Below are 26168 nucleotides of genomic sequence, written 5' to 3'. Positions count from 1 at the left end.
CCTCTTAATGAGGACCTGCTGCCCCCAAGCCCATGGGCTTGTCCAAGGGAGGAAGGACGTTTTCATGAGAGTCGGGTGCTACTAGTAAAGGCGAGGAAGAGACCGGGGTTTCCACTGAACTGGCACTGGGATCCCTTCCCCGAGGGGTGGAGTTCTACCAGTGCCACATCAGGCTCCTTTAGGATGGACAGAAGGAAGCAGATTTTGTGTGGCCAATCTTAGAACATCCTCGAAATCAGGAGCCCCTGCCCTGTCCTTCCTGAGGGACAGATGCTGAGGGCTACACGCTCTAAACCCTGTGGCCAGCAAACATGGAGTCCCCACAGCCAAACCCAGCTCTGCCACTTGCTCGTTAATGCTGAGCAAGTTGTTTCTCAACTTGCTGTGCCTCAGTTTCCCCATTTGGGGAAAGATTCTGGCACCTACCTCCTGGGGTCGGGATGAGGACCAAACGGGTTGGTGTCTTGTGTGTCATTAGCACCAGGCGTCAGCTACAATTATGAACGGTGTGCACTTAAGCAAATTGAAGCACTATGACTCAGTTTTCCCCACAGGAGTGAGTCATCCCCTGTGCAATCCTCCTGGGGCCCTTGGTAAGCAACACCCTGGGTAGAAAAGGTGAATTACACACAGTGAGGGACAAGCAAGAAAATGGCAAGGCTGTGCTGTCACAAAGGTCTGGGCGCAGAGTACCTGCCCTGCCGAGGCAGGAGGGATCTGCAGCCCTGCTGTCTTCAGCTTGAGAAAAGGGCCCAGGGAGTGGGGGGAGGGGAGGCCAGGAGCTACGCGCTGCCCAGCAAGCTTCAAAGGAGGAGCCCGGTTGTGCTGTGCCAGGGGACAGCGCCCCATCCCAGCCTCCTGATGAACTATTCACTTTCAGAGCCTCCAGGGTCCAATTCTGGAGTCAGTTACTTCCTGGAGCCTGCAGTTCAGGGTTCGTACCTCTGAGTTCCAGTAAGAAAAGTCCCTGTCCTGCCAGTGCTTCACCCACGCCTTGGACTCAGAACTATGGAGCATTTCAAGATTTTGACTTCAGTTGTAACACTGACCAGAGCAGAGGTGATCACGGTGCCAGGTTTGAGAACACAGTTCTCCACGTGGCCCCCAAGGACAACCGTACCAATATATATCATCAACTTGACCTCTGGAAAGGCCGACCGGAGAGCCTGTCAGCATCAGGCATTGTGGCTCCTCCGGCACTGCTGCCTTTACTGGTGACTTTTCATCCCTTGAACCAAGGCATGGCAGCCACTGCTTCATATGTTGGCACCTTTCTGACCAGAAACTTGCACCGATGCTCCAGTGTCCGGGTTGTAGGGGAATTTTCCCAATGTAGGCACTGACTTCTGTGAGAGCCCCTTTCGCCTCTGTAGGATGGCTCAGTGGAAGCCACTGTATTAACACTGACGATCGGCTGTTTCACACCTAGTGCATAAGAGGCCAGTTTCAAATTCAACTCCTGCAGCAATAATCGGGAGAGGGCAGTCAGCTTGGGGTCTTAATTATATATATATTTGGTGGGGGGTGCTAGAAACCGAACCCAGTCCCTCCAAATGCTAACCACAAGTTCTACCACTGAGCTGCACCCAGGGCCCCACCCCCATGGGGGTTTTTGATAAAGACTCTGTATCCTGGCCTTTCCATAATGGTCATGAAATATTTGCTGGTCTCAAATTTTCGCAGGGGCATATCAATGATACCAGGCTCACACTCAGGTTTCAGTTTCTCCAGGACCCAGGAACACTTGAAGGAGCCTTTTCCCATCTCACCAACCTTCTTCTCAAAGTTTTCCATGATTATTTGTCTCCCAAATTTGTAGAAGGGGTTGCTGGTAGTGGTGGAGTTGCCCAAACCTACATGTTCACTGAGGACAGTAAGCCTTTTCCCTTTCCTACTTTGATGTGGTGATTTCCACCATATCTGTTTCTGGCTGCAAACCCATAACCAAAAAAAAAACCTTCATTACAGCAGATTCTATTCTATATATACCCCCCCCCCCTTTTTTTCTAGATATGAGAAATTGGGTCTCAAGCAGTTAAAAGAAATTCAAACCGTCAGAGTTGTGACTTTAGGTTTAGGGTCCCCAAAGAGCGTCCTGCTTCTCTGGCATTCTTTTTGCTTCCCCCATGCTTAAAGAAAACATGAGTTTTCCCTCCTGCAGAGGGAGACAGGAATTTGGCTATGTCTGGCACAGATTGGACACAATGAAAATTGGGTGGATGAGCTGGGCGCAGCGGTGCCTGTAGTCCCATCCCCTCGGAGGCCGAGGCAGGATCAGCTTGGGCAACAGAGCAAGATCCCCAACTCAAAACATTAAGATAAAATACAAATAAAAGTTGGGTGGCTGGATGAAAGAAGGGAAGCAGGGGAGACGTCGTTTGGAGGTCTGAGAGGAGGTTTTCCGCCCTGATAGGATGCGCTTGGTTCCGCAGATAAGACTAGAAGAGCCTGGAACCTCCCCAACCAATCCTTACTCTCAAATTACCAAGGTTTGCGCTTTACCAATAACTGGGAACTTTTCTGACGCTCCCTTAGCCGCTCGATACGGCCAAGAACAGCGTTGTCACTTGCGACCAGCTCCCTGGGCCGGAAGGAGAAGGGCGCAGGCCCGGGCTAGGCTGCAGCAGGCGGAGGCAGAGCGCGAGGGGCGGGGGTGGCGTGGAGGGGGCGCCGGCCGCCGGTCAGTCCCGCTCTAGCCGGGTTGTCATGTCTCGCCAGGCGAAGGATGACTTCCTACGGCACTACACGGTCTCCGACCCCAGGACCCATCCCAAGGGCTACACCGAATACAAAGTAACCGCGCAGGTGAGGTGGGACCCTGCGGGGACGTTTCCCTTTTAAGTAGCCAGGGGGTTGTGTTTTACCTTAAGGGAAGGCGCTGCAGGAAGCTCCTTTTTTAGACGACAGAAATGGATATCCCCTTTAAGGGGAACCTGTGGTAGGCGCCTTCGTTGATTTCTTACACCAGGGGGCGGGGCCATGGGAGGGCGTGGTCCTTTTTAAAAGGGCGTGGACAACAATTCCCGGACCTGCTAGGTGCGTGTACCCACGCCCGAAGCGTGCCGTCTGGGCATCGGTCTGTGAAATCCTCAGACGTGAAAACTCGCGTAACCCAAACATTAATTGGTTTCCCAATTTTGGAGTAAGTTTTGTTTATTGGCTTTTTGGATACCTAAAAGCCTCCTTAAAGAGTTTATTTTTAAAAAATACAGGTCTGTGTTTTAAAAAATTCACAGTTCAAAAGGACTTGAATATTCACGGTCATCGCAGGAAGTCAATAGGTAAAGGCTATAGTTGATGTTTGAAACAATAATATAAGCACATTTAATTTTTTTTTAAGTTGGCAGTAGACCTTCATTTTACTTATTTATATTCGGTGCTGAGAATTGAACCCAGTACCTAGCATGCTACTGAGCCACAACTCCATCTCTATAAGCACATTTTATAGAAAGACATGGAGAAAACCCTGAAAAGAATTTAAAACATTGAAAAGGTTGTCTGTAGAATGATATGCAAGAACTGGTAATGATGGAGGTCTCCGGGGAGAGGAAACAAGTCGCTGGGGACAGGGGTTGGGGGAGGACTTTTTAGTGTCTTTTTATCTTTTTCTTTCTATTTTTTTTTTTTTTTTTTTTTTTTTTTTGGTGCTGAGGATTGAACCCAGAGACGCTCTACCACTAGCTACATCTCCAGCCCTCTTCATTTTTTATTTTGAGACAGGGCCTTGTTAAATTGCTGAAGCTGGCCTTGAACTTGTGATCCTCCTCAGCCTCCCCAAGCGCTGGGATTACAAGTGCACACCACCACGTCTGGTTTAGTGTACATATTTTATATTTTTTGAATTTGGGGGTAAGCAATAAGCAACTACTATTGGTGCCATAGTAATTATTAAAGTGAATAAAAAACATAAAGTCACATATGAAGTGATCAACATACAGAATCCTAGATGCTTTCGAAATGTGCTTTTCCCAATTCTTTTATAATGCCATCCCCATGCCAAAAAATTACAAATAAAAATATTGCCCCTGGGAGATGGGCAGGAGGGTAGGAAGGATGTGGCCTTCTTCTGTAACCTTTTCCTACATGTCTTCCTGCTGACTTTTTAAACCAAATAGCATCCATTATTTTGATGATAGATGGGTAGATAGTTTTTGTTGTTTGGGTTTTTTTTTTTGTTTTCATGTTTGTGCTTTGCACTTTTGCAGATTGACCCCAGGGCCTTGTGCGTGCTAGGCAAGCCCTCTATCACTGAACTACATCCCCAGCCCTACTTTGACATATTTCTATAAATTATAAAAATAAATTTTGCCCACTTGCCATCCCCATTCCTCTTTTTAGGAACTGTCGCTGCCAGTTTGTTGATCCTTGCAAATAAAGCACATATACAAGCAAATATAGTATCCACTTTGTTATAATTATCTGCACATGGTGACATTGTGCTTATTTTTTTCACTTACTGGTCTTCCTAAGTGAGTTTCAGGGTTTTATTTCACTTTAAATTTTTTTTGATTGAGATACAATTTGTATGAATATGCTCAGGTCTTAAACTTATAGCCTAATAAAATTTCACATAAAGTATTGTGTGTGCAAACACCACTCAGATCAAGAAAGACATTTTCATCACCCCAGAAAATTTCTTTTCATCTTTCCAATCACTGGTCACCCTCCACCCCAGAGTCTACTACTCCTCGGATTTCGGTTACCATAGATAAATTTGGTTTGTTCTTGAACCTCATAAGAATGAAGCAATACAACAAATACTCTTTTATGTTTGACTTTTTAACTCAACATAATATTTTTGGAATTCCTCCCAGGCTTTGCACATGCTGATCAAGTGCTCTACCAAGCTAAATTCCCAGCCCTTTTTTTCTTTTTTGGTAACTGGGAATGAACCCAGGGGCACCTGACCACTGAGCCACATCCCCAGCCCTTTTTATTTTTTTATTTTGAGACATAGCTGGCCTTGAGCTTATGAGCCTTCTGCCTCAGCCTCCCGAGTCACTGGAATTACAGGCATATGCCACAACACCTGGCCCCAGCTATTTTTATATTTTATTTTGAGACAGTGTCTCCCAAAATTGCTGAGGCTGACTTCAAATTTTCCTCAGGATTTTAGTCTCATTATTCCCTTCCTCAGGGTGCCCAGGCCTGCCTGCCTGTTTGTCTTTTAAATGGCATGTTAATCTGCCTCACTGCCATCTAGGACAAGTGCTAGGACACTTGTAGGACATTGTTTTTAAATGATTATGAATATAACTTAATAAAAACTGAATCTTTTCAGCTCAGACCCAACTCTGCACTTCCAGGGTCTTCAGCCCCAGAGGGGGCTTCTTTTGTGACCAGGGATGTTTGAACACAGGGCTTCCTCCCCTAAGGAAGGCCCAGCTCGGCACACTGGGAATCGAACCCAGGCCCTCATGCTCGCCAGGCAGGCACTCTTACCACTCACCCAGCCTTTTTTAAGATTTTTGTATTTCAGAGGCAGGGTCTCACTAGGTTGCCCAGGCTGGCCTTGAACTTGCGATCTTCCTGTTTCCGCTGCCCCAGTAGCTGGGATTATAGGAACAGGCCACCACACTCAGCACAACCTCCTTTCTTCAGAGGTTCAGGGTTCTTTGGTTTCAGGAGATGTAAAGACTTGGCCCTCTGAAGGGACAGTTTAAGAGCTGAACAGAGAACAGAGCAGTCTGGAGGGGCCTTTAAGTATCCTCCCATTTGACAGATGAAGAAACTAAGGCATACGGTAGAAAAATTGCTCAGAGTTACTCCTGAAACCTTAACTTCAGGATGCCTTGGTGGCTAAAGGGCACCATCCCTGGGAGGGGGACCGAGAGGTCCCTGGGCCTGCCTCGCTGTTAGAGTTGGTGGCGTCAGGTGTCTTTCTCTGACCTCACCTGGCTCTTGCCTTTTCTTTCTCAGTTCATCTCCAAGAAGGACCCAGAGGATGTCAAAGAGGTAAGAATTAGGGGTGGCCGGGGGACCATTCCCCAATTCCCCAACTCCACATCTGGAAGCAGCAAGAATGATAGTGGGCCCCTTCCCCCTGGCCCTCTGGGGTCTTCTCCTCACAGGCCCTGGGGCAGACCAGGTGTGGGGAGGGCCGCGCCCACCCTTGCCGGCCCAGATCATCTCGTGCCCCTCGTAGGTGGTGGTCTGGAAGCGGTACAGTGACTTCCGCAAGCTGCATGGGGACCTGGCCTACACCCACCGCAACCTCTTCCGCCGCCTGGAGGAGTTCCCGGCTTTCCCCCGTGCTCAGGTGTTTGGTGAGTGTCCCATCCGAGCTCTCAGGCCCAAGACAGAGGAGAGTGGGCAAAGGGGGCCTTTGGCCCTTGGCTGGGCCATGGGCTAGAGAGAGGGGGGCCCGGGACCACAGGCAAAGGGATCCTCAGAGATGATGGCCTCACTTGATTCCTGGGGAAACGGGCTCAGGGAGGTGGGAGGCCGATCCTTACTGTGCTCCGGGCCCTTTAACATTCCCATCTGTTTTTTTTTTTTTTTGGTACTGGGTATTAAACCCCAGGGAGCCTTACCATGGAGCCGCATCCCCAGCCCTTTGTACTTTTTATTTTGAGACAGAGTTTCTCTAAGTTGCCAAGACTGTCCTCAAATTTGTGATCCTCCTGCCTCAGCCTCCCATGTCACTAGGATTGAAGGTGTGTGCCACCATGCCAGCACATTCCCATCCTTATTAGCCCTATTTTCAAGATGAGGAAACTGAGGTTCAGTGAGGCAAAGTGTTTTGGTCTGTGTCTTTGTTTGTGTCTGTTTTCTGTTGCTAATGGACACAATACCATAGACGGGGTAAGTTATTAAGAGAAGAGGTTTATGTGTCAGGTGTGGTGGGCAATGCCTATAATACAGCAACTCAGTAGGCTGAGGCAGGAGGATCACAAGTTCAGGCAGCCTGGGCAACTCAGGGAGACCCTAAGCAACTTAGCAAGACCCTGTCTCAAAATTAAAAAAAAAAAAAAATTTGAAAGGGCTGGGGATATAGCTCAGTGGTAAAGCACCCCAGGTTCAATTGCCAGTACAAAAATGGAAGGGAAAAAAGAAAAGAAAAGAAGTTTACTTTGGCTCATGGTTATGGTGTAAGGTGTAGAGGCCACATCCAGTGTTGGACTTCTTGCTGGCAGAGTCCCCAGGAAGCACAAGGCATCACATGGCAAGAGACAGGGACCATGTCAGCTACTAGCCAAACTGGCTTTTATAGCAGACCAACTCTTGAGATGACCATTTACCCGTTAGTCCAGGAATCACACGAGTCCCTGACTCACATGAGGTATTCTTTCGCAGCAAGGTGAAGGATGCTGTTACTTGCAGGTTATGGCAGGCCAGTGGGGAGTACATCAGGCTGTCCCGCCCCCCCGTGACAGAGTTAAGGCAGCGGAGCTGTGCTTGCTCTGTGACCTTGGGCGCATCACTTCTCTCCTCTGAGCCTCACTTTCCTCTTTATTACATCAAACCCATCTGGAATGACTTTGTTTCTTGTTGATTTCCTCCCATCTACAATGTCACATCCTTGAGAGCAGAGACCTTTTTTCTCTCATTCATCTCTGAACCCAGCACATAGCAGGTGTTTAGTTACCATCTGGGGTGTGGTGGTGCACCCCTGTGATGCCGGCTACTTGGGCGCCTGAGGCAGGAGGGATGGCACGTTTGAAGACTTTCATTGTTGGTGGTGGACAAGCGCTTTACCACTGACCTGCATCCCCAGCCCAGGATCGCAAGTTTGTGGCCAACCTGGGCAACTCAGCAAGACCATCTCTCAAAGTAAAATTTTTTTAAAAGGCCTGGGATGGGGCTGGGGTTGAGCTCAGTGGTGAAGCACTTGCCTTGCACGTGCGAGGCACTGGGTTCGATCCTCAGCACCACGTAAAAATAAAGAAATAAAACAAAGGTATCATGTCCATCTACAACTAAAAATAAATAAGTAAATAAATAAAAAGGGCTGGGATGTAGCTCAGTGGTAGAACGCACAAGTCTCTGCCCAGAACGTACAAGTCTCTGGAATAGATCCCCAGTACTGACAGAAAAAAAGAAAGAATGCATAGGGCTGGGTGTGGTGGCGCACGCCTGTAATCCCAGCAGCTCAGGAGGCTGAGGCAGGAGGATCGAGATTCAAAGCCAGCCTCAGCAACTGAGGGAGGCCCTAAGCAACTCAGTGAGACCCTGTCTCTAATAAAATATAAAAATGGTCTGAGAATGTGGCTCAGTGGGTTCAATTCCTGGTACCAATGATAATTAATAATAATAATAACAATAAATAAAGAATGAGTAGGGAGATTGATCCCTATAGGAGGCATCTGGGAAGGTTGGGGAGGAGGCCAGCAGGCTGCCCAGAGCCAGGAAAAGGGGGCCTTGGTGCTAGAAGCCCCTGTGGTCACTGCTCTCCCTGCTGCCTTGTCCTGGGGTCTCAGGCCGGTTTGAAGCCTCTGTGATCGAGGAGCGGAGAAAGGGGGCCGAAGACCTGCTTCGATTCACGGTGCACATCCCTGCGCTCAACAACAGCCCCCAGCTCAAGGGGTTCTTCCGGGTATGTGCCCCTGCCTCCTACCACCCCAGCTCCTGGGACACTTACCTGCCCACCAGGCTGCACTCCCTCTGCTGGTCTTTCTCTCCTGCAGGGTGGGGAGGTGACACGGCCCTCCGAGGTGCCCAGAGATCTGCACATCCTGCCACCCCCTCTGATCCCTACACCACCCCCTGACGAGCCCCAGTTGCCCCAGCCACTTCCTGCAGAAAGGAGGGGCCTAGAGGAGTTGGAGGTGTCAGGTACATGAAGAATGGGGGGAGGAAGCCAGAATTGGGGGGTGCAGGTGGGGAGGCAGGGCTCCACACCCCTCCCCACACTGTGATCTTAGTGACAAACCTGGCCCCAGGCACCTGCTGAGATCTTTGGATAGGTCATTTCCTGTCTTTGGTTTCAGTTTCTCCATCTGTAAAATGGGCACAAACCCCAACAATAGGCTCATCTATGCCTATTCCTGCAAGGATTTAGTGAGCCAATCACTCGATCACTCCATTTTGAACTCTGGCAAGCAGTTTAAGTGCAGGTGTTAATATCCCCAATGGTCTGTCCTCAGCGGACCCCCCGCCATCCAGCCCTGCCCAGGACGCCCTGGATCTTCTCTTTAACTGTGGCAGCATGGAGGCGTCCAGCTCCCCTGCCCAAGGCCCTCTCTCTGAGGCTGAGCTTGCCCTCTTCGACCCCTTCTCCAAGGAAGGTAAGGAACAGGGGCAGGCACAGCAAGGGCTGCAGTAGCAGGTCCTTAGGGGTGAAGAAGGAGACGGGTCCAGCCAGCCTGTTGGCAACCGCGTAAATCTGGGCAGGTTGTCCTTGGCCAAGCGGTAGCCTTCTGGAGCATTAGCAGCAGGGGCTGGTGGCTTAGTGAACCAGATGCCCCTGTATAGTGAGTAACCGGGGGGGAAGGAGATGAGCCATCTTCCACCATGGTCTCCTTGAGAAGGAACTCAGGGCAGAGTCACATTTCTCTGGGAGGTTTTAGCTTCTCCCCTTGGAAGTCCAAGGAGGGGCTTCCTGGCTGGCTCGGGGTCCCCTGCAGATCCTGAAAGCTTGAGAAGCCTGTCAGTCTGGGCTCAAAGAGCAGCAGCCAAGGGAAGCTCCTCTGGGTCTGGAGCTGCTGCCGCCTGCAGGCCACTCTGGTGGACAGGGTCCTGAGCACCTTCCTGCTCTGAGACAGGAACACGGTATTCCCCACAGGAGACGCTGGGTTTGTCATTCATAAATTCTCAAGTTCATGCTATAACTGCAACCTAGGTGTTAAAGTGGTCAGTCTCACTTTGGATGACCAGGAAGTAGTTCCTCTTCTTAAGCCTTAAGTGTTTTTAAGTGTTCTTAAGTGTTTTTAAGCCAGTTTTGTTGGCCCTCCTTGTTTGCCCTTTGGTGGTCTCGAGGCCTGGCCCTTCACCTTCTGGTCAGTTTCAGGTGTCTGAGGCCCACCCTCGGAGATGGAGGGCCAAGGCCAGCCTGTGTCGGTCTCCCAGCTGGTCATGAGCCTCACCTTCACCTGGCTCAGGCCAGCCCACAGCCACACCAGCGTGGTGACAAGGGTGTGAATAGCTTCCTTTTGCTTTTCTTGTTCTGCTCCCACCCGCCACGGTTGGGGAGAGGGAAGAGTGGATCAGAAGGGCAGAAGAGGTGGTGTTGCCAGTGCACTGACCAGCCTCTGAGTGGCAGGCACCCACGTACTCTGGCCCAGCTGAGCTCCCTGGGGTTCCCTGGCTAGGACAGCCACTGATAGTTGCTTTTTTTGTTGTTTTTTTTTTTTGTTACCAGGGACTGAACCAGAGGTGCTTAACCACAGAGCCATCTCCCCAGCCCTTTTTAGTTTTTATTTAGAGACAGGTCTCATGGGTTGCTTAGGGCTTCACTAAGTTGCTGAGGCTGGACTCGAACTTGCTATCCTCTGAGATGCTGGGATTACAGGCCTAGCTTGGCAGTTGCTTTGAAAAGCCCTTCACAGGCAGCACCCGTGAGACATTTACTCTGTCCATAGGAAAACCCCCAAATCTTTGTCCCCCTGCTGCTGACATGCAGTGTGCTCAGGAGCTTCCTTCCCTCCCTGCCTGCCATCCTGGGCAGCTCCTCCAGCCTCCTGTCAGTTCTGCAGGCCAAGAGCCAGCGCCCCTGTCCTGAGCTCAAGTACCTGCGTGCCCTGCTACCTCTTCCACTCCCCACTTCCTGAGTAACACAGGGAGGGCTTTAGGCCCAACTGGAAGGGGAAACATCTCCTGCCTTCCTGCAGGAGCCCCCCCACCTGTCTCTTCATGGGATCTCATGGGACTCCCCACTTGGATGGGGCTGGAGAGATGCCTAAGCTTTCCCTGTCCAGGACAGGGATGCCACAGTGCTCGCTGCTCCTGCACCTTCTTGTCAAAGGCCTCTTCTCCAAAGACTCACTGAATCTCTAGCCACCTCATGTGAAAGCTACAGGGAGGATCTCTGACCACCTCTGGGGCTGTAATGAACGCTTCACCCTGGAACACAAAGATGTCTGTTGCCCACTGCCTTCACATTTGGGGTCCTCAGCTGAGATTTCATGATTTTTTTTTTTTTTTTCACATAAGGGAATTTATTAAGCGAACAGAGTGTCTCCCTGCAGGGTAAGAGAGAAAATGAGAGGAAAAGAGAAAGGAAAAGGAAGGACGCATGCTAGGAAGAGTGGAAAGCCAGGAGGATAGAGAAAAGTGAGGAGGACAGACAGAAGAATGGAAAAGATGGCGGGGAAGCTACAGTAAACAGTTGAATTCCGCTGAGCTAACGGGACCAATATTGGAGAAGGACACTTGCAAGCTGACTGATGAACCAATAGCTAGCCAGGATGTTCACAGATTGACAAGTGGTTGGGAGGCGGGCAAAATGGCTGTACCTGATGGGCGGGGGAGTAGCTTTATACATTACATTCCCCTATTTCTTTTTTTATAAGAAAATCTTTTGCTTTCCAGTTCTTTTTGAAGCTTTCTGTCTCCTTCCTGCCTAGGTGACTGGGACTGGTTTTGCAAGTGAGATGTAAAAAGTCCATTCTCCTAACAGACTTCCAAAGGCAGATGGTTTTCATGGACTTCATTTCCTCGATTTGACTGATCCCCTATTTCTACACTAACTGCCTGTCCCCCGTTCTGACTTCATTAGCCCCTCTAATTCTAGGAACTCCTTCACTGCTGTAGGGAAAGAGGGTGATGACCAATCTGGCTTCTTTGAGCTGGAAGAGGGCAGTGTGGGGCAAGCAGTTTAGAGTTCCCTTTTTAGAAATCGGGTCAATTGAGGGGTTCGTGGTAGAAGTCCAGTTGAAAAGAGCAGGTTGTAAAGGCATCTGGGGATGGGTGCTTCATTACAGATAAGTTTAATTTGGAAAACAGCAGCTTGATAAATTTTCTGCTTTAAAGGCTTGTATTCCTAAAGTCCGGTGATGAATGCAGAGCAGAGCAACCCAGCAGAATGGAAGGTGGAGCCGTGTCCAGGGGCACTGAGGTGTCAGATGGGGTTCCACTCTCTTAAGAGACAGTGGAAGATCCCATCCTGAGTCACGGCACCCATGTAAGGGAATTTCCATGAAACCACACCGGACACGGGAAATCACATAAGGGAATTTATTAAGCAAACAGTGTCTCCCTGCAGGGTAAGAGAAAATGAGAGGAAAAGAGAAAGGAAAAGAAAGGGCGCGCGTTAGAGAGAGTGGAAAGCCAGGAGGATAGAGAAAAGTGAGAAGGACAGAAGAATCGAGATTTCATGATCTTGAGAAAGCCCTGGAGGGTGTAGCTTGCCTAGCATGTGCAACACCCTGGGTTCAATCCCCAGCTCTACAAAAAAAAAAAAAAAAAAAAAAAAAAAAAAGAAAGAAGGAAGGGGGAGGAAAGCAGCATTTCTACCTTTAGGCTGTGTGGTTGGTCTACCATCCTATAATTGAACTTGGTGGAGGAAATTCTTGCATATCTGGGCCAACTGCAGTCAGGAAGGAATTAGGACCAGTGACCCAGAGCTCAAAAATGAAAATCAGTGCATACCTAAAGAATTAGGAAGGTAAGACTCTTTTTGCTATACTCAGTGGCTTCTAGACTATCCAGGCACTGCACCCCTCACTGAGAACAGACTGGTACCCAGATGGGTCAGAGAGGTCAGGGGGTGGTCAAGAGGCCCTGGGAAGTGAAGGGCCAGATGGCTTGCATGCTCTTTGTCTGATTGCAGAAGTTGCCGGCCCCAGCCCCACCCACCTAGGTGAGCTGGCAGCCATGAAAGTAGAGTCCACACAGCTGGACCAGGAGCCCTGGGAGCCAGGAGGGCAGGAGGAAGGAGAGGAGGAAGGAGAGGACGAAGGCGGGCCTCGCCCTGCCTATCTCAGCCAGGCCACAGAGCTCATCACCCAGGCCCTGCGGGACGAGCAGGCAGGCGCCTACCCTGCTGCACTCCAGGGCTACCGAGACGGTGTGCACATCCTGCTCCAGGGAGTGCCCAGTGAGTAGGGGCTGGAGGGTGGAGGGTCAGGCCTGGGTCCTGGAGGGGACAGTAAGGAGGGAAAGTGGAAGGCAAGCCAGCAAGGACCAGGAGTCCTTCTTCTCACTGACGGACCATGTCACCCGGGGCACATTCTTTTTCTTTTTCTTCCTCTTATGGCTTCAGTTTTTTTTTTTTGTTTTTTTTTGTTTTTTTTGGTAAACTGGGGAGAAGAGACACTGAGGCCCAGGGAAAGGAGAAGGGCATATGATGCTGCTGTGTGAACCGTAAGGGGCTAGACCAGGGGTTCCGAAGGGAGCTGGGCCCAAGTACCTCAGCTGAGCCAGTCTCTCCACAGGTGACCCGTCCCCTGCCCGCCGGGAAGGTGTGAAGAAGAAGGCAGCCGAGTACCTAAGACGGGCTGAAGAGATCCTACACCTGCACCTGCCTCAGCTGCCGCCCTGAAAGGGAGTGGACCCTTCCCTAGGACTCCAGCTCCAGCACTGCCAGCCTCCCCATCCCTCTCTGCCCCGGAACCCCAGGGGCCATTTCTGTATGTAACTGGACCAAGAACGAGGAACACAATGGCTCCCTGCCTGCCTGCCTGCCTTCTTGGAATCAGGACTCTGTAACTGCCAGCATCTATCACGACGCGGCAGCAGAGGTCTCATCATTAAGTTGTCAGTTTACCCTTCTGGAACCAGGGTCTGCACACTGCACTCTACAGCCAGATCTGGCCTGTCACCGTTTTTTGTAAGACCCATAAGCTAAAATGGTTTCTACATCTTTTTAATGGTTGTGTGGGGGGGATCAAATGAGTAAGATTCTGTGACCAATGAAAATTAAATCAGGGCTGGGTTGTAGCTCAGTAGTGGAGCACTTGCCTGGCACGCATGAGGTACTGGGTAGGCTCCTCAGCACCACATAAAAATAAATAAAATAAAGGTATTGTTTCCATCCACAACTAAAAAATTAAGAAGAAAAAGGTGTCTGGGTAGGCTCCTCAGCACCACATAAAAATAAATAAAATAAAGGTATTGTTTCCATCTACAACTAAAAAATTAAGAAGAAAAAGGTGTCTGTGAATAGAAATTGTTGGGACACGACCAGGCTCAACCACATCAATGGCTGCAACCAGCAGTGTTGAGTAAATCTCAAAACATTTTTGAGACCAGTAAATCCCAAAACATTTTTCTTTCTTTCTTTCTTTTTTTTTTTTTTTTTTTTGAACCCAGGGCCTTGTGCTTGCAAGGCAAGCACTCTACCAACTGAGCTATCTCCCCAGCCCCATTTTTCTTTTTTTTCCTCATCGTTCTGGGGATTGAATCCTGGGTTTCGGGTTTGCTAGGCAAACCCACCCTCTCCAGCTCTTTTTTAAATGTTGTTTTGCGACAGGGTCTGGCTAAGTTGCCCAAGTTGGCCTGGAACTGGTGGTCCTCATGCCTCAGGCTCCCTCCACAGGATTACAGCCGTGGACCACTGCACCTGTGCCAAAACATTTTCTACCTGACTCTTTGCAAAAAAAATAGTTCGCAGACTCCTGATATGTAGAGTATCTCCCGGGAAACAGTGGAGAAACACCGGTCGGTAGAGCCAGTTTGCTGGGTGAAAGGGATGAGAGACAGGAACCAAAAACCGGGACGCTGATTTTGGGACCGCCCAAAGCCACACGGTGACGGGTTAGAGGGCAGAAGCCCCGAAAGGCTGAGGAGGCGTGGCCCCGCGCTGCCCCGCCCCTGCCGCTCGGCGATTGGTTGCGGAGAGGACTACAAACCGGTGCATTATGGGAGTGCCCGGTCTACAATTTTAAGGCAGAGGAGGCCGAGCGCGGCTCATTGGGAAGGAACTCAGTGCAGCCTCAGTTCGCGGAATAGTGCTGGTATCACCGGACTACAAAGCAGTGCATCTCGGGAGGACGACTTAAGGGATCCGGTGAGGGCGGCGGTGACCGGGCGGGAGGGCGGGGAGGCGGGCCTAGCGAGGTTCGGCCCCGCCCCGCCTGCCCTGAGCCTCACCCTAGCCTCCGCGGGCCCCGGCTTGCAGTCCCGCAGAATGGGGAGACTAACCGTCGCGGACCCTGTCCCCGCAGCCCACCCATGTCCGGCAGCAAGCTGCCTGTGGGCGTTTGCCCAGACATGTGCCCGGCCGCCGAGCGCGCCCAGCGCGAAAGGGAGCGCCGCCTTCATCGCTTCGAGGTGGCGAAGGGGTGGCCCGGGGACCCGCCCCGCGCGGACCCGCAGCGCACGGTAAAGGAGTACAATCGCCCGGCCGCAGGCAAGCCCCGCCCGCCGCCGAGCCAGCTGCGTCCGCCCTCGGTGCTGCTGGCCACCGTGCGCTACCTGGCCAGCGAGGTGGCCGAGAGCCCCGACGCACCCCTCGCGGAAGTGGCCAGCTTCGTGGCTGATCGTTTGCGCGCGGTGCGGCTGGATCTGGCCCTACAGAGCGCGGGCGACGCCGAGGCTGCAGTGGTACTAGAGGCTGCGCTGGCCACGCTGTTGGCCGTGGTGGCTCGGCTCCCGCCGGTCGAGGCGCATGGGCCAGTGGACCCCGTGCTGCTGCAGACCCAGGTACAGGAGAGCTTCGGCTCGCTGCGGCGCTGCTACGCGAAGAGCACAGGGCCGCACCCGCGACAGGCCGCCTTCCAGGGACTCTTTCTGCTCTATAACTTGGGTGAGTTGGGGTCCTGGTCCGGTAGGGCGTAGGGACGGGGTGCCCTCCCTGAGGACAGTGGAGTCCGAGGAAGGAAGTTTTAAAATCTCACCATTGGGGGCTGGGGTCGTGTGCTTAGCATACTTGCCCTAGATTCCATTCCCAACAGTAGCAAAGAAAGAAACATTAGTTTCAACATTAGTTTCCGCCCAAAAAAGTCAGTGTACAGGTCCCAACGTGAGACCCCAGACCCGGCTTTCTTATTTTGGGTCTCAGGTTTCTCAATGATAAAATCGAGCAGGGAGCCGTGGCACACGCGTGTAATCCCAGCGACTCAGAGGGCTGAGGCAGGAGGATCGCAAATTCGAGACCAGCCTCAGCAATTTAGCGAGGCCCTAAGCAACTTGATGAAACTCTGCCTCTAAATAAGAAACAAAAAGGGCTGAGGATGTGGCTTAGTGGTTAAACGCCCCTGGGTTCAATGTCCAGTACCAATAAATAAATATAATAAACTAAAATGGAAGGCCCAGAGTTGGGAGCTTTGGCCTAGATAGTGATTCTGAAACCTTTTTTAATCTGCGTGCCTCCCCAGTGTTGCAAAGATTACACGTGCCCAGGAACATATCTGACAGACATTTCAAGGCTGGATCCTTTATATGGATAGTGCATTTTAGCAAAGTCAATTGTAATGAGATGCTGTTGACTTCACAGCTCACTAATGGGTCAGAGGCCTCAGTTTACCAAAGTGGCCCAAGTTTCCAGTGTCCCATAATTTCCTGAAAGGGAAGCAAGAGCAGGGGCTCCTCCGAGAAATTGCCTTCCCAGATGGGGATGGTTTAGGATCAGGCTCCCAAAATTGTGGGTTCAGGGCAGCCAGGGCAGTGGGAAAACCCAGTCACAAAACTTCAATTTGGATCAGGCCCTACCACATACTAGCTCTAAGACTCTCAGGCAAGCCATTAATTTATTTGGTTCATTGTTCCTCATCCGTAAACACTGCCCACTTCCTCTCTGTAAGTACCTCAGCTGACACTGGCATTTTTTAAATATTATTTTAGATGTTGATAGACCTTTATTTTATTCATTTATTTATATGTGGTGCTGAGAATTGAACCCAGTGCCTCACGCATGCTAGGCAAGCATTCTACCACTGAGCCACAACCCCAGCCCCTGACATTGGCATTTGACCTTTGGATCAGGGAAAGGCCTGACTGCAGGATCTTATTTGGGAAGCAGGGGAAGATGGGCTCAGCCAGAGGAAAGGTCAAGGTGGGGTGAGCGGGACCAAGAACGTGAGAGGGCAAGCCCTGTCTGGCCAGAGGAGTGAGCGTAGCTGAGTCCTGGAGCTGGTGGAGAGGAGATGGGGAGGGCCTAAGCGGATGGGATGGGAGGTGGCCTGCTGCTCGAAGACCAGGCCACCTCATCCTGGCCTCCCAACCTCTCAGGCTCTGTGGAGGCACTGCACGAAGTCCTGCAGTTGCCCGCTGCCCTTCGTGCCTGCCCACCCCTGCGCACGGCCTTGGCCATTGACTCCGCCTTCCGGGAGGGCAACACGGCTCGCCTTTTCCGCCTGCTTCGGACCCTGCCCTACCTGCAGAGCTGTGCGGTGCAGGGCCACGTGGGCCACGCCCGTCGTGTAGCCCTGGCCCGCCTGGCTCGTGCCCTGAGTACCCCCAAGGGACAGACTTTGCCTTTGGACTTCATGGTTCATCTGCTGGCCTTGGATGGACCCCACGAAGCACAGGACCTGTGCCAGGCCCACGGGCTGCCCTTGGATGGAGAGGAGAGAGTTGTGTTCCTGAGGGGTTGCTATACTGAGAAAGGGCTACCACCTGCGGGTTCCTGCAACGTGTTAGTGGGGAGTAAGCTCCAAGGGCGCACCCTGGAGGAGGTGGTCATGGCAGAGGAGGATGAAGCTGTGCTCGGACCTTCCTAGTCCTTCATCAGGACCCAGCATTAGGGGAAATGCCATTTCCAGAACCTCAGGACCAGGTCAGAGCACGTAGGTGACTTTTCTCATGATTCCCAAACAATAAAAAGAACTTTCTTTTTGGGACCAATTGCTGGACTTCATTTATTTGGGGTTGCATAGAGAGGAGACTCTAAGGGTGTGACAGAAAGGAAAACAGATTGGGCATAGCCCTGTCTACCTGGACCTGTGTGTGCCTACGAGTCCCTGAGGGGTGGCCTTGCTGATCTGAATTGGCCTCTAAGATTGACACTATGCGCCCCGCACTCACCAACCCACCAAAGCCAATAGTTGGTGATTTTTCCATCCCCTGTCAGCACTGCTGGCCATTCTGCTGACCAGATCCAGGAAGGAGATTGTCATTGGGACTCGCCACTCCCCTCAAGTGACCACACTGGAGGAACCAACTGTTGCCTCAAGCGTGAGAGGGTACCTTTTTTATACCTACTCCTGACCTCGGGGAAGACTGAGACACCCCCCAGGAAGACAGGTGGGAGAGGGTTAGGAGAAGGGAGAGCAGAGGAGTACAGGCTGGGGTTAGAGGTCAGCCACAGGCCTCAGGGTGGCTGCTGCGCCCTCCAAAGCTGCCACTATGATGCTGAGCTGTCTCTGCACCTCAGCCCAAGCTTCAGATCCGGCGTTTGCGTCATTGGCCTGGTAGCAGGCATTGGCCAGGCCAGGGAATGTGGCAACAGAGCTGGAGCGGGGGGCCCAGAGCACATGGCTGATGGGAAATGGCAGGTTCGGGGTCAGCGGAGGGCTCAGCCTGGAGCTCACCCATTGCTCTACACAGCCAGCACAAAGCCTCCACCCTATCCTGTCTGAAAGCTGGAATGTACAGCTATCATGGTGGGAAGACGGGTAGGTTCAAGTCCCTGGTGAGACTGATTTGCCTCCCCTCCCTGAGACTCACTTCCCCCCTGCCTTGGACTGGATTGTGCTCCAAAGCAGCAAAGCTGTCATTCTCCTCTGGCAAGCAGCCTCTGCCTGGCACGTGCCAGGAGCTTTGGAACCAGCTCACCTGTAGTAGCGTTCCTCTGGGAAGGCTCTGGAGTTCAGGAAGGCCCTCTCCAAAAGCATCAGCTGGTCGTTGAACATCCGGACCTGCAGGGGGCTGGTAGAGGCAGCACCTGTGGCTCCAGCCTGGCTGCCAGCTGGGCAGCCTGCCCTGGGCACACCTTCCCAGACACCTGCCCTCTCCCTTGCTCACTCAGGGCTGCCTTTTTTCAATTCTGATATACGTTGGTCCAAGGCTAAAGCTGCTGCCTCAAACTTCTCCACTGCTGCCACCAGTGGCCCTGTGGGAAACACCCAGTGGCTTAGCCTGGGGGTGCAGAGCTCCCCACGTCTCAGTGTCAGGGGGTGTCCATACCCAGGCTGATGCTGTGCTGCTGCAACAGGTCCCCAAGTTCCCACTGGGCAGCCTGCAGGAAGCTCTGGAGGACGTCGCTGTAGTCACTGACATTGAGGGGCAGGAATAAGCTGTCGCTGAGCCGAAGAAGCACGTTTCCAGCTGACCGGGCCACAGCCTGGTGGCTGTTGAAGCCTACAGGGAGAACAAGACCAGGCTGTCTTCAGCCTACCCGGATAGCCTGTGGGTGGTCTCGGGATGCTCCTTGCCCCACTCCTCACCCGGGTCCAGAAACTTTTCCACATAATCAAAGGTATCAAAGGCTGTGTGGTAGGCAGGGTAGATCCGGGCTGAGGTCTTGCTCTGGGGGGACAAGGCAGAGGCGATGGGCTTGGGATGGGAAGTGGAAGGTCCACCTACAGCAAGCCCCAGTGTGTGGACGTGGTCACAGTTGAATCCTTGGCACCTCCGTGAGATCGATTCTACAATTCCCTCTTTACAGAGGAGGAAACAGGCTTCGTAATGACCGTGCCACACGTCCCATGACTAATAGGCCCAGCTGGCTGGTGCCAAATTGCGGTTTCACATGAAGGAGAAGAGCCTGGGGCTGCACAGTCAGATAAGGAGACCTGAATCCCAGCTCCACTGCCCAGTACCCAGTACCAGGGTGGCCATGAGATGGAAAGGCCTTTATGGGACATCAAACAGGGAGACAGGCTGGGTGCTCTGCAACCACACGCAACTCTGTGAATCCTCCCTCTTTCATAACATTTAATCCATGTTTAGATAAACTCCCCCCACGCACATTTTAAGATTTCAGTGCTTTCTATAACTAATGTTATTATACAACCGATTGGCTTCTTCCCCCTTCTGAATAATGCATAACACAAGGCTGCATCTTATAATCCGTAGTATCTCATATTTGACAAAGTAACATGACTGTAAACAGATGTTCAGAGAGGTTAAGAAACTTAGCGTTAAGTAGCACAGCTACTAAGTGAAGGCGCCAGATACAGTCTGCACTAGAGCAGCCCGCAGACTTAGAGCAGGGCATGGGCTGCCTGCTCACCGTGTCGTAGGTGTAGGTCATGTCCATGGAGGAGATGCCCAGGAAGTGGATGAAGGGGGCGTAGTCGCTGCCAGCACCCAGAGAGCCCAGACTGTGGGAAAGAAGGGTTGGCTGGAGGGCGCCGGGCCGACCTGCTGCGCTCGCTCCCCACGTCCGGTCCCTGGTCTCACCTGGGGACCGTGCCGTACACCGGGCTGCTGCGGTTGAAGTGCCGTTTCCAGTTGTCGTAGATACTGAGGCCGCTGGCGCCTGGCGAGTCGATCTGGCCCAAAAGGGAATCTAGTCCGGGGGCGGGCCCCCTCCCCAGCCCCAACAACAAGGATGGCCCTCAGCTGGGGACCCTGGTCTCCAGACCACCTGCGGTCCCACAGGTCTTAACTAGGCCCGCCCCGCCCCCTCCCATGTGGCCCCGCCCTGCTCGCCTTACGCCCCGCCCCAGCCCGGGCACCTCCTTGGTTGCAGAGAAGACCACACCCTGGACAGGGGGTGTTCCCAGCACCCTAAGGGTAGCGTTGGCTGTGGGAGGAACAGAAAGACCACTCAGACCAGCCCCTTCATTACCTAGCCACCCCGTCAGGCCCGCGCGCCGCAGCCCGGCCCGTACCCATCACCGAGATGTCCACGTTGATGTAGGCCACCGCGCGCTCCTGCAGCTTGCTGAAGAACTCCTGCGCGGCGGGGAAGACTGAGTCAGCGCCATCCCGTCCCAGGAGCCCCTTTCCATCCCCTCCCCTGTGGGGCTCACCTCTGTGAATTCCGTGGAGCCAATGAGCCCGAACTCTTCTGCCCCCCAACTGGCAAACACGATTGATCTGCGGGGACGCCAGGTGCCTGAGGATGGGGTATAAAGGGTTGGAGGGCAGCCAGCCCTGATCCGGAGGTGGCTAAGGGGAAAGGTGACAGAACGCTGACACCTTCAACCAGACCTTCCAGGAGGCTCTGTCCTTCTCCCAGTCTTTTCCTCTGTGACAACCCACCCCTGTAGGTCTGCTACAGAGGAACTGGGGCGAGGCCGTCTCGCCTCCACCCTCCAGCCTCACCTCCGGGCATCCCATGCAACAGTTGCTGATAATGAAGGTCCCTCAGGGGCTTTCTTCGCACTGAATCAGGTCTCGCAATAGTATTTTGCAGGAGGTACTAGTTTTATTTCATGTTGAAGAAACTGAGCCACAAAGAAGTTAAATCACTTGCCTAGGGTCACACAGCTGGTAGGCAGCACAGCCGGGTTCAGATCCAGGAGGGTGACTGCAGAGACCCCGGGTTTACCCACTGCCCCACGCTGTCTCCCAGGCACCCCACAGCCTGACTCCCATCTTCAGTCTGTGCCCACCGCATTCTTGCCAATTTCCATCTACCTGCCCCAAGACCATGGTGGGTCTCACTTGCCCTTCCAGCTCAACTTCCCCTGCTTGCCTGGTGCCGTGTGCTCCCAGTTTTGCTCCCACCTCTGGCTGCAACTCAGTCCCTTTGATCACTCACCTTCTTGTTTTAAAATAAAACTTTTTTTTTTGGTACAGGGAATTGAACCCAGGGGCACTTAACCCCTGAGCCATATCCTCAGCCCTTTTTATATTTTATTTTGAAGCAGGGTCTCACTAAGTTGCTCAGAGCCTCTCTAAATTGCTGAGGCTTGCTTTGAACTCAATCCTCCTGCCTCAGCCTGAGCCTGGGATTACTGGCATGCACCACCACGCCCAACTTAAATAAAAACATTTAAAGTATATCACAATTATATGCTTGCAAGTACACACTTTTTCCTGCCAAAAATTCATAACCTGAATTGAATCAGACAACCCCAAATTGAGGGAAAGATGGCAAACCCATGCCCAGTCGTGAAAGATGAAGCATGAGGAGCTAGTACAGATGAAGGGAGCCTGCGAGACACACGCTCGATTCCCCAGCTGGATCTTGAGCCAGAAAATTCTTTTGCCGGAAAGGTCATTATAGGGAAAAGTGACAAAACTGTTCATTTCCTGATTCCAATCTTCATACTGTGGTTATGAAAGACAATGTCCTGGGCTAGCAATGTAGCCCACTAATAGATTCTGTCTCAAAAAAAAAAAAAAGGCTGGGGATGTAGCTCAATGGTAAAGCACCCCTGGGTTCAATCCCCAGCATTTAAAAAATAAAGAAGAAGAAATCCTGAAACAGCCACGTGTGAAGAGTAGTGCTCACCTCTCCGGTTTCGTGCTTCCTAAGAAGCGCCCCCAACTCAGGGCGAGCCTCCCCTGTGCCCTCCCCCTCCCTCCAGGCCAGCAGACCACCCCGTGCCCCACCCTGGGCCAGCCTCGGTCCCTGCTCCACAGTGGCACGCCAAGTGCTGCTCCCCTGATGAAACTCATGCCCCAGCTTCCCATGACCCTCGGACCAAACCACTGCCCAGCCGTGACCTAGCACTGCCCACTCAGCCGCCTGGTCCAGCCCCAGCAATCTCCTCCCCGGTGCTGTGCCCTTGCTCTGTCCCTGGTCTGCCTCTCCTGCTCCGAAGGGCTCAAGCGCCGCGCAGATAGGCCCCTCACACTCCTCCTGGTGGCAGGAGGCCCAGCTCCACCCAGGCCACCAAGGCTCTCAGTGAGAGCCAATCAACGCAGCTTCAGTGAACCTCACCGGGCTCCTGGAGGCCAAGGCCCGTGCCCATTTGCCTCTGCACCAGGGCCCTAGTCCTGGCGCAGTGGGCGTGGAACGTGGGGGAGAGGAGGTGGGACGGACGTCACTCGCTCAGGAAGGAGTGGGCTGAGGGTCCCCCGGGTGGAGAGTCCCTGACTGGGGGAGGAGGACCTCCTCACCCTTCTTCAGCAGGGTCCCCAGGACACGAGAGATCTCCAGGAGGACAGCGGTGCCACTGCTGGGGTCCACAGCCCCATGGACCCAGCTGTCCCGGTGGTTTCCATACAGCACGTAGCGGTCTGGCGGAGGAACAGTGTCAGAGAAGTGGAGAAGAGGGAGCGGCGGGCGGGGATGGCCAGGCTGGGCTGAGGCCAGGTCAGTGCCCAGTAAGGCTGGAGGGAGGGGCAGGGGCCCCCGGGGCAGGGCGGGGTCCTGGCACACGGTGAGCGTGCGCAGGGGCTCACCAGGCTCCACGGCCCCGCGGATGATCCCCAGGACGTTGGAGGAGTTCCTCAGTTCCAGGAGATTGTGGACACTCACTTTCACCTGGCTGGGGAGGTGACGGGTGTGACAAGGGTCTCCACCCAGTCCACCACCGTGTGCCCTGTCCCAGTGCAGGAGAAACAGGTCCAGAGAGGGAAGGGGACATGGCCACATGGGACATGTCCCGAAGGGCCGAAAGAGGCCAGAGGGGCCCTTCTTGCTGACGGCTCCTCTGGGTTCTTCGTTCCCTCAGTGAGTACTTGTTGGGCCCTTGGTTATGCCTGGCACCTTACTAGGCTCTGCACGATGACCCAGAAGAGGGTCCTGGCTCTCGTGGGGCGCCCTCTTCTGAGTGAGACAGAACGGAGGACCTGAGCAGCTGACCATAGGAGGGGAGGGCCTGGGAGAGGGAGTCCGGGAGTCCTTACTTGGGGCCCCTCTTGGCATGTTCGAGGCAGGAAGAGGAGAGGTGGGGAGAGAGGAAGCCAGGGAAGGCCCCCTTACCTGCCATCAGAGAAGCTTCCATCAGGCCGGAAGCCCGGCCCCAATCTGTACGCACAGCCCAGAGCTCCCTGCCAGGCGGATGGGGCCAAGGTGCCACTGAGGTTACTGGGAAGAGAGAGGCCCTTGGAGTGACTGTGGGTGTGAACGCAAGGTCGCCCGGCCCTGGGGTGGGCAGGGGAACTGGGGCACAGGCTCACCAGAGCAGGTCTTTGGCATCCTGGAAACCAATGGGCTGTGCGGGAATTGGGGGGAAGCCGGAGACGTTGTCACGGTCCACACGGAAGGAAGAGTGGTGGGCTGGCAGGTAGGGAGTCAGAGGATCCCCAAAATACTTAAAGTAGGATCCTCTTTCCACACCTGAGGGAGGCAGGCCCCAGGAGTTTGGGAAGGTCTGGCTTGGCAAACTCTGCCCATCATTGACGTCCATGGGGTCTGTATATACCAGCACCCCGGCCACCCCGTACTTGGCCGCATTCACAGCCTGCAGGAGGCAGAGGAAGCTGTGTGTCAGGGAAGGATGAAGACAGGCACATATTGCTCTTATGAAAAAGGTCTGGGGGTGTAACTCAGTGGTTAAGTACCCCTGGGTTCAATTCTGGGTACAAAAAAAGGAAAGAGAGAGAGAGAGAGAGAGAGAGAGGGGAGAAGGGAAGGAGGGAGGACAGGACCGGGGGCAGCCCAGTGGCAGAGTGTGTGCTTAACATACTCAACATGAGGCCCAGGTTCCATCCCAGCCTCAAAAGAAGAAAGCAAATGGCCGTGGGGGCAACAGGGAACCTGAATTCAGCATTCAGAACTATCCCAGGGAGACCTGAACTCCTGGAAGGCCTGGCCTGAGTGTCTTGCCCACCCCTTTGCTTCCTAAGGCTCAGGAGGTTGAAGAAGGCACCTGAGGCCACAGCCGGTCAGCGGCACCCGAACACCTCTCACCTTCCTGCCCCACGCCCAGGCCCTACCGCCCGTTTTCCCCGCTGCCCGCCTTCCCCCTCGGTCTACCCGCCCCCGCCGGCACAGCTGCTCTCACCTTGGCCCCGCGCCCCGCGCCCCCGTAGCGGGTCAGGGCAATGGTGCCCTGGAGGTTGACGCCCTGCTCCTGCAGCTCCTTGAAGTCCTCCTCCCTGCCCTGGTAAGCGTAGACCAGGAGGCCCTGTCCCCAGAGGAGGTGAGCCTCAGAGCGGCTCAGCCAGGGCAGGTGGGGAAGGGCAGGCGGGGAAACTGGAGGAAGGGTTTAGACCATCTCCTGCCTCTCCAGAAACGTGAGCACCCAGGGATGGTGTCCTGCAGTGGGCCTGGCCTTGAGCAGGGGCCACTGGGGTTTGTTGACTGACTAAGTGACAGAGCAAGTGTGAATTCAATGGAGGGGGATGCTGGGTCCCTGGATCAGAGTCCTGAGGAGAAGCCAGGCTGGGAACCAGGGGGAGCTGGGCAGCGGGGGTCCCAGTCCCACCTGCGGGGCTCCAGGGGGAGCATAGGCTGCATAGGGTTGCACCACATCAGGCGCCCCCTGCTCCCCGGTCACGTTCTCCTCATTGGGACGGAAGGAGTGGAGGACGTCCCCGGTGGGGCCCACTGCGGAGGGGAGCAGAGTCAGGCCGGCAGCACCCCTGGCCCAGCCCGCAGCCCCATGCCGGGCAGGACCTCACCGACTTCCACGAGGTTGGGCTGCTCCTGGTTGGGGAAGGACAGCAGCACCTCGTACTCGGTGCTCTCTGCAGAGTCCAGGCCGGACGCCGAGTCCCTCCAGCGGCTCAGCAGCAGCTGCACCAGCGCCTCATCGCCGGGGCTGGAGGCCACGTGCGGCTGCCTGGAGAGTTCCCTGCGGGTGGGAGAGGAAGGGCCGTCAGGGAGGGGCTGTGACTGCAGAGGGACTGGCAGACCTGCCTCTCACCGGAGGTTCTCGCGGATCCTGCTGGCATCCAGCTGCCCCATGACAGCCTTGAGGGTCTCCAGGTCCAGGTCCTGCAGGACTGAGGTGCTGGGGGCCGGAGGGTCAGCGTCTTTGGGGATGGCAAAGTGGCCTAGGATGATCCCCAGCGCCAAGAGGGCGGCGGCCCCCACCCCCAGCCCTAGTGCCTTCACCCACTGCATCCTGTGGGACCTCAGCCAGCTGGGGTAGCCCTGGTGAGGGCCTCCTTATAGATGGTGTGTCGGGCCTAGTTAACCATTACCCCATGGGTGGCATTGCCCTTTTGACCCTGGATGGCCATGGAGTGAGGGTACATCTCATGGTGAGAACCAGGAGATGTCACATAGACCACATTCTGCATTGTTCATCTGGAGGGCACCTCTGAGGGCACCAAGGCAACACAGGGACACTGGGGGCCAGCAATGGGAGAGTCTCACCCAGGTGACCCTCTAAAACAGACACTGACTGGGACCGGAACTCAGAGCCCGTGTACTCAGAGTAGGTTCCTGCTTGCTGCCACAATCACTGCCTGTTTTCCTTGGTGTCCCTTGGTCTCTGGCACAGCCTGCCCTGCAACCTTGAGAATACCTGACTTAAAATTTCATCTTTGATCAACATAGACTGTGTGAGATTGGACCAGTCACTAAGCTTCTCTGAGCCATTTTCTTAGCTGTA

General features: G+C 53.7%; 3 protein-coding genes across 4 annotated transcripts; 2 read left to right on the top strand and 1 right to left on the bottom strand.

Annotated features, from left to right (window-relative positions):
- The first annotated feature begins 2592 nt into the window (after positions 1–2592).
- On the top strand, positions 2593–13934 carry SNX15 (sorting nexin 15). The gene is made up of 8 exons (XM_079105383.1): positions 2593–2805; positions 5920–5955; positions 6146–6266; positions 8421–8536; positions 8628–8775; positions 9087–9227; positions 12710–12976; positions 13314–13934. Exons 1-8 carry the CDS (start codon positions 2707–2709, stop codon positions 13418–13420), a joined length of 1035 nt encoding a protein of 344 aa, XP_078961509.1. The 5' UTR covers positions 2593–2706; the 3' UTR covers positions 13421–13934.
- Positions 13935–14739: 805 nt separating this feature from the next.
- Positions 14740–17664, top strand: SAC3D1 (SAC3 domain containing 1). Of its 2 annotated transcripts, XM_079103226.1 has the most exons (3): positions 14740–14887; positions 15045–15625; positions 17050–17664. In XM_079103226.1, exons 2-3 carry the CDS (start codon positions 15052–15054, stop codon positions 17538–17540), a joined length of 1065 nt encoding a protein of 354 aa, XP_078959352.1. In that variant the 5' UTR covers positions 14740–14887; positions 15045–15051; the 3' UTR covers positions 17541–17664. The 2 variants fall into 2 exon arrangements, with proteins under 2 accessions (XP_078959352.1, XP_078959353.1); XM_079103227.1 differs by lacking the exon at positions 14740–14887 and having other exon boundaries at positions 14898–15625.
- Positions 17665–17805: 141 nt separating this feature from the next.
- On the bottom strand, positions 17806–25675 carry NAALADL1 (N-acetylated alpha-linked acidic dipeptidase like 1; the record flags this gene model as incomplete). The annotated part of the gene is made up of 17 exons (XM_079103228.1): positions 17806–18297; positions 18595–18687; positions 18784–18871; positions 18946–19119; positions 19206–19287; positions 19994–20084; positions 20164–20255; positions 20442–20509; positions 20598–20661; positions 20739–20824; positions 22780–23150; positions 23588–23692; positions 23785–24068; positions 24612–24734; positions 25035–25156; positions 25231–25403; positions 25476–25675. 17 exons carry the CDS (start codon positions 25673–25675, stop codon positions 18111–18113), a joined length of 2403 nt encoding a protein of 800 aa, XP_078959354.1. The 3' UTR covers positions 17806–18110.
- Between the last annotated feature and the right edge of the window lie 493 nt (positions 25676–26168).

This window comes from Sciurus vulgaris (assembly GCF_902686455.1).
Source record: "Sciurus vulgaris genome assembly, chromosome: 11".
NCBI lineage: Eukaryota > Metazoa > Chordata > Mammalia > Rodentia > Sciuridae > Sciurus > Sciurus vulgaris.
Note: the sequence above shows the minus strand (reverse complement) of the source record. Positions and strands in the feature narration are given on the sequence as shown.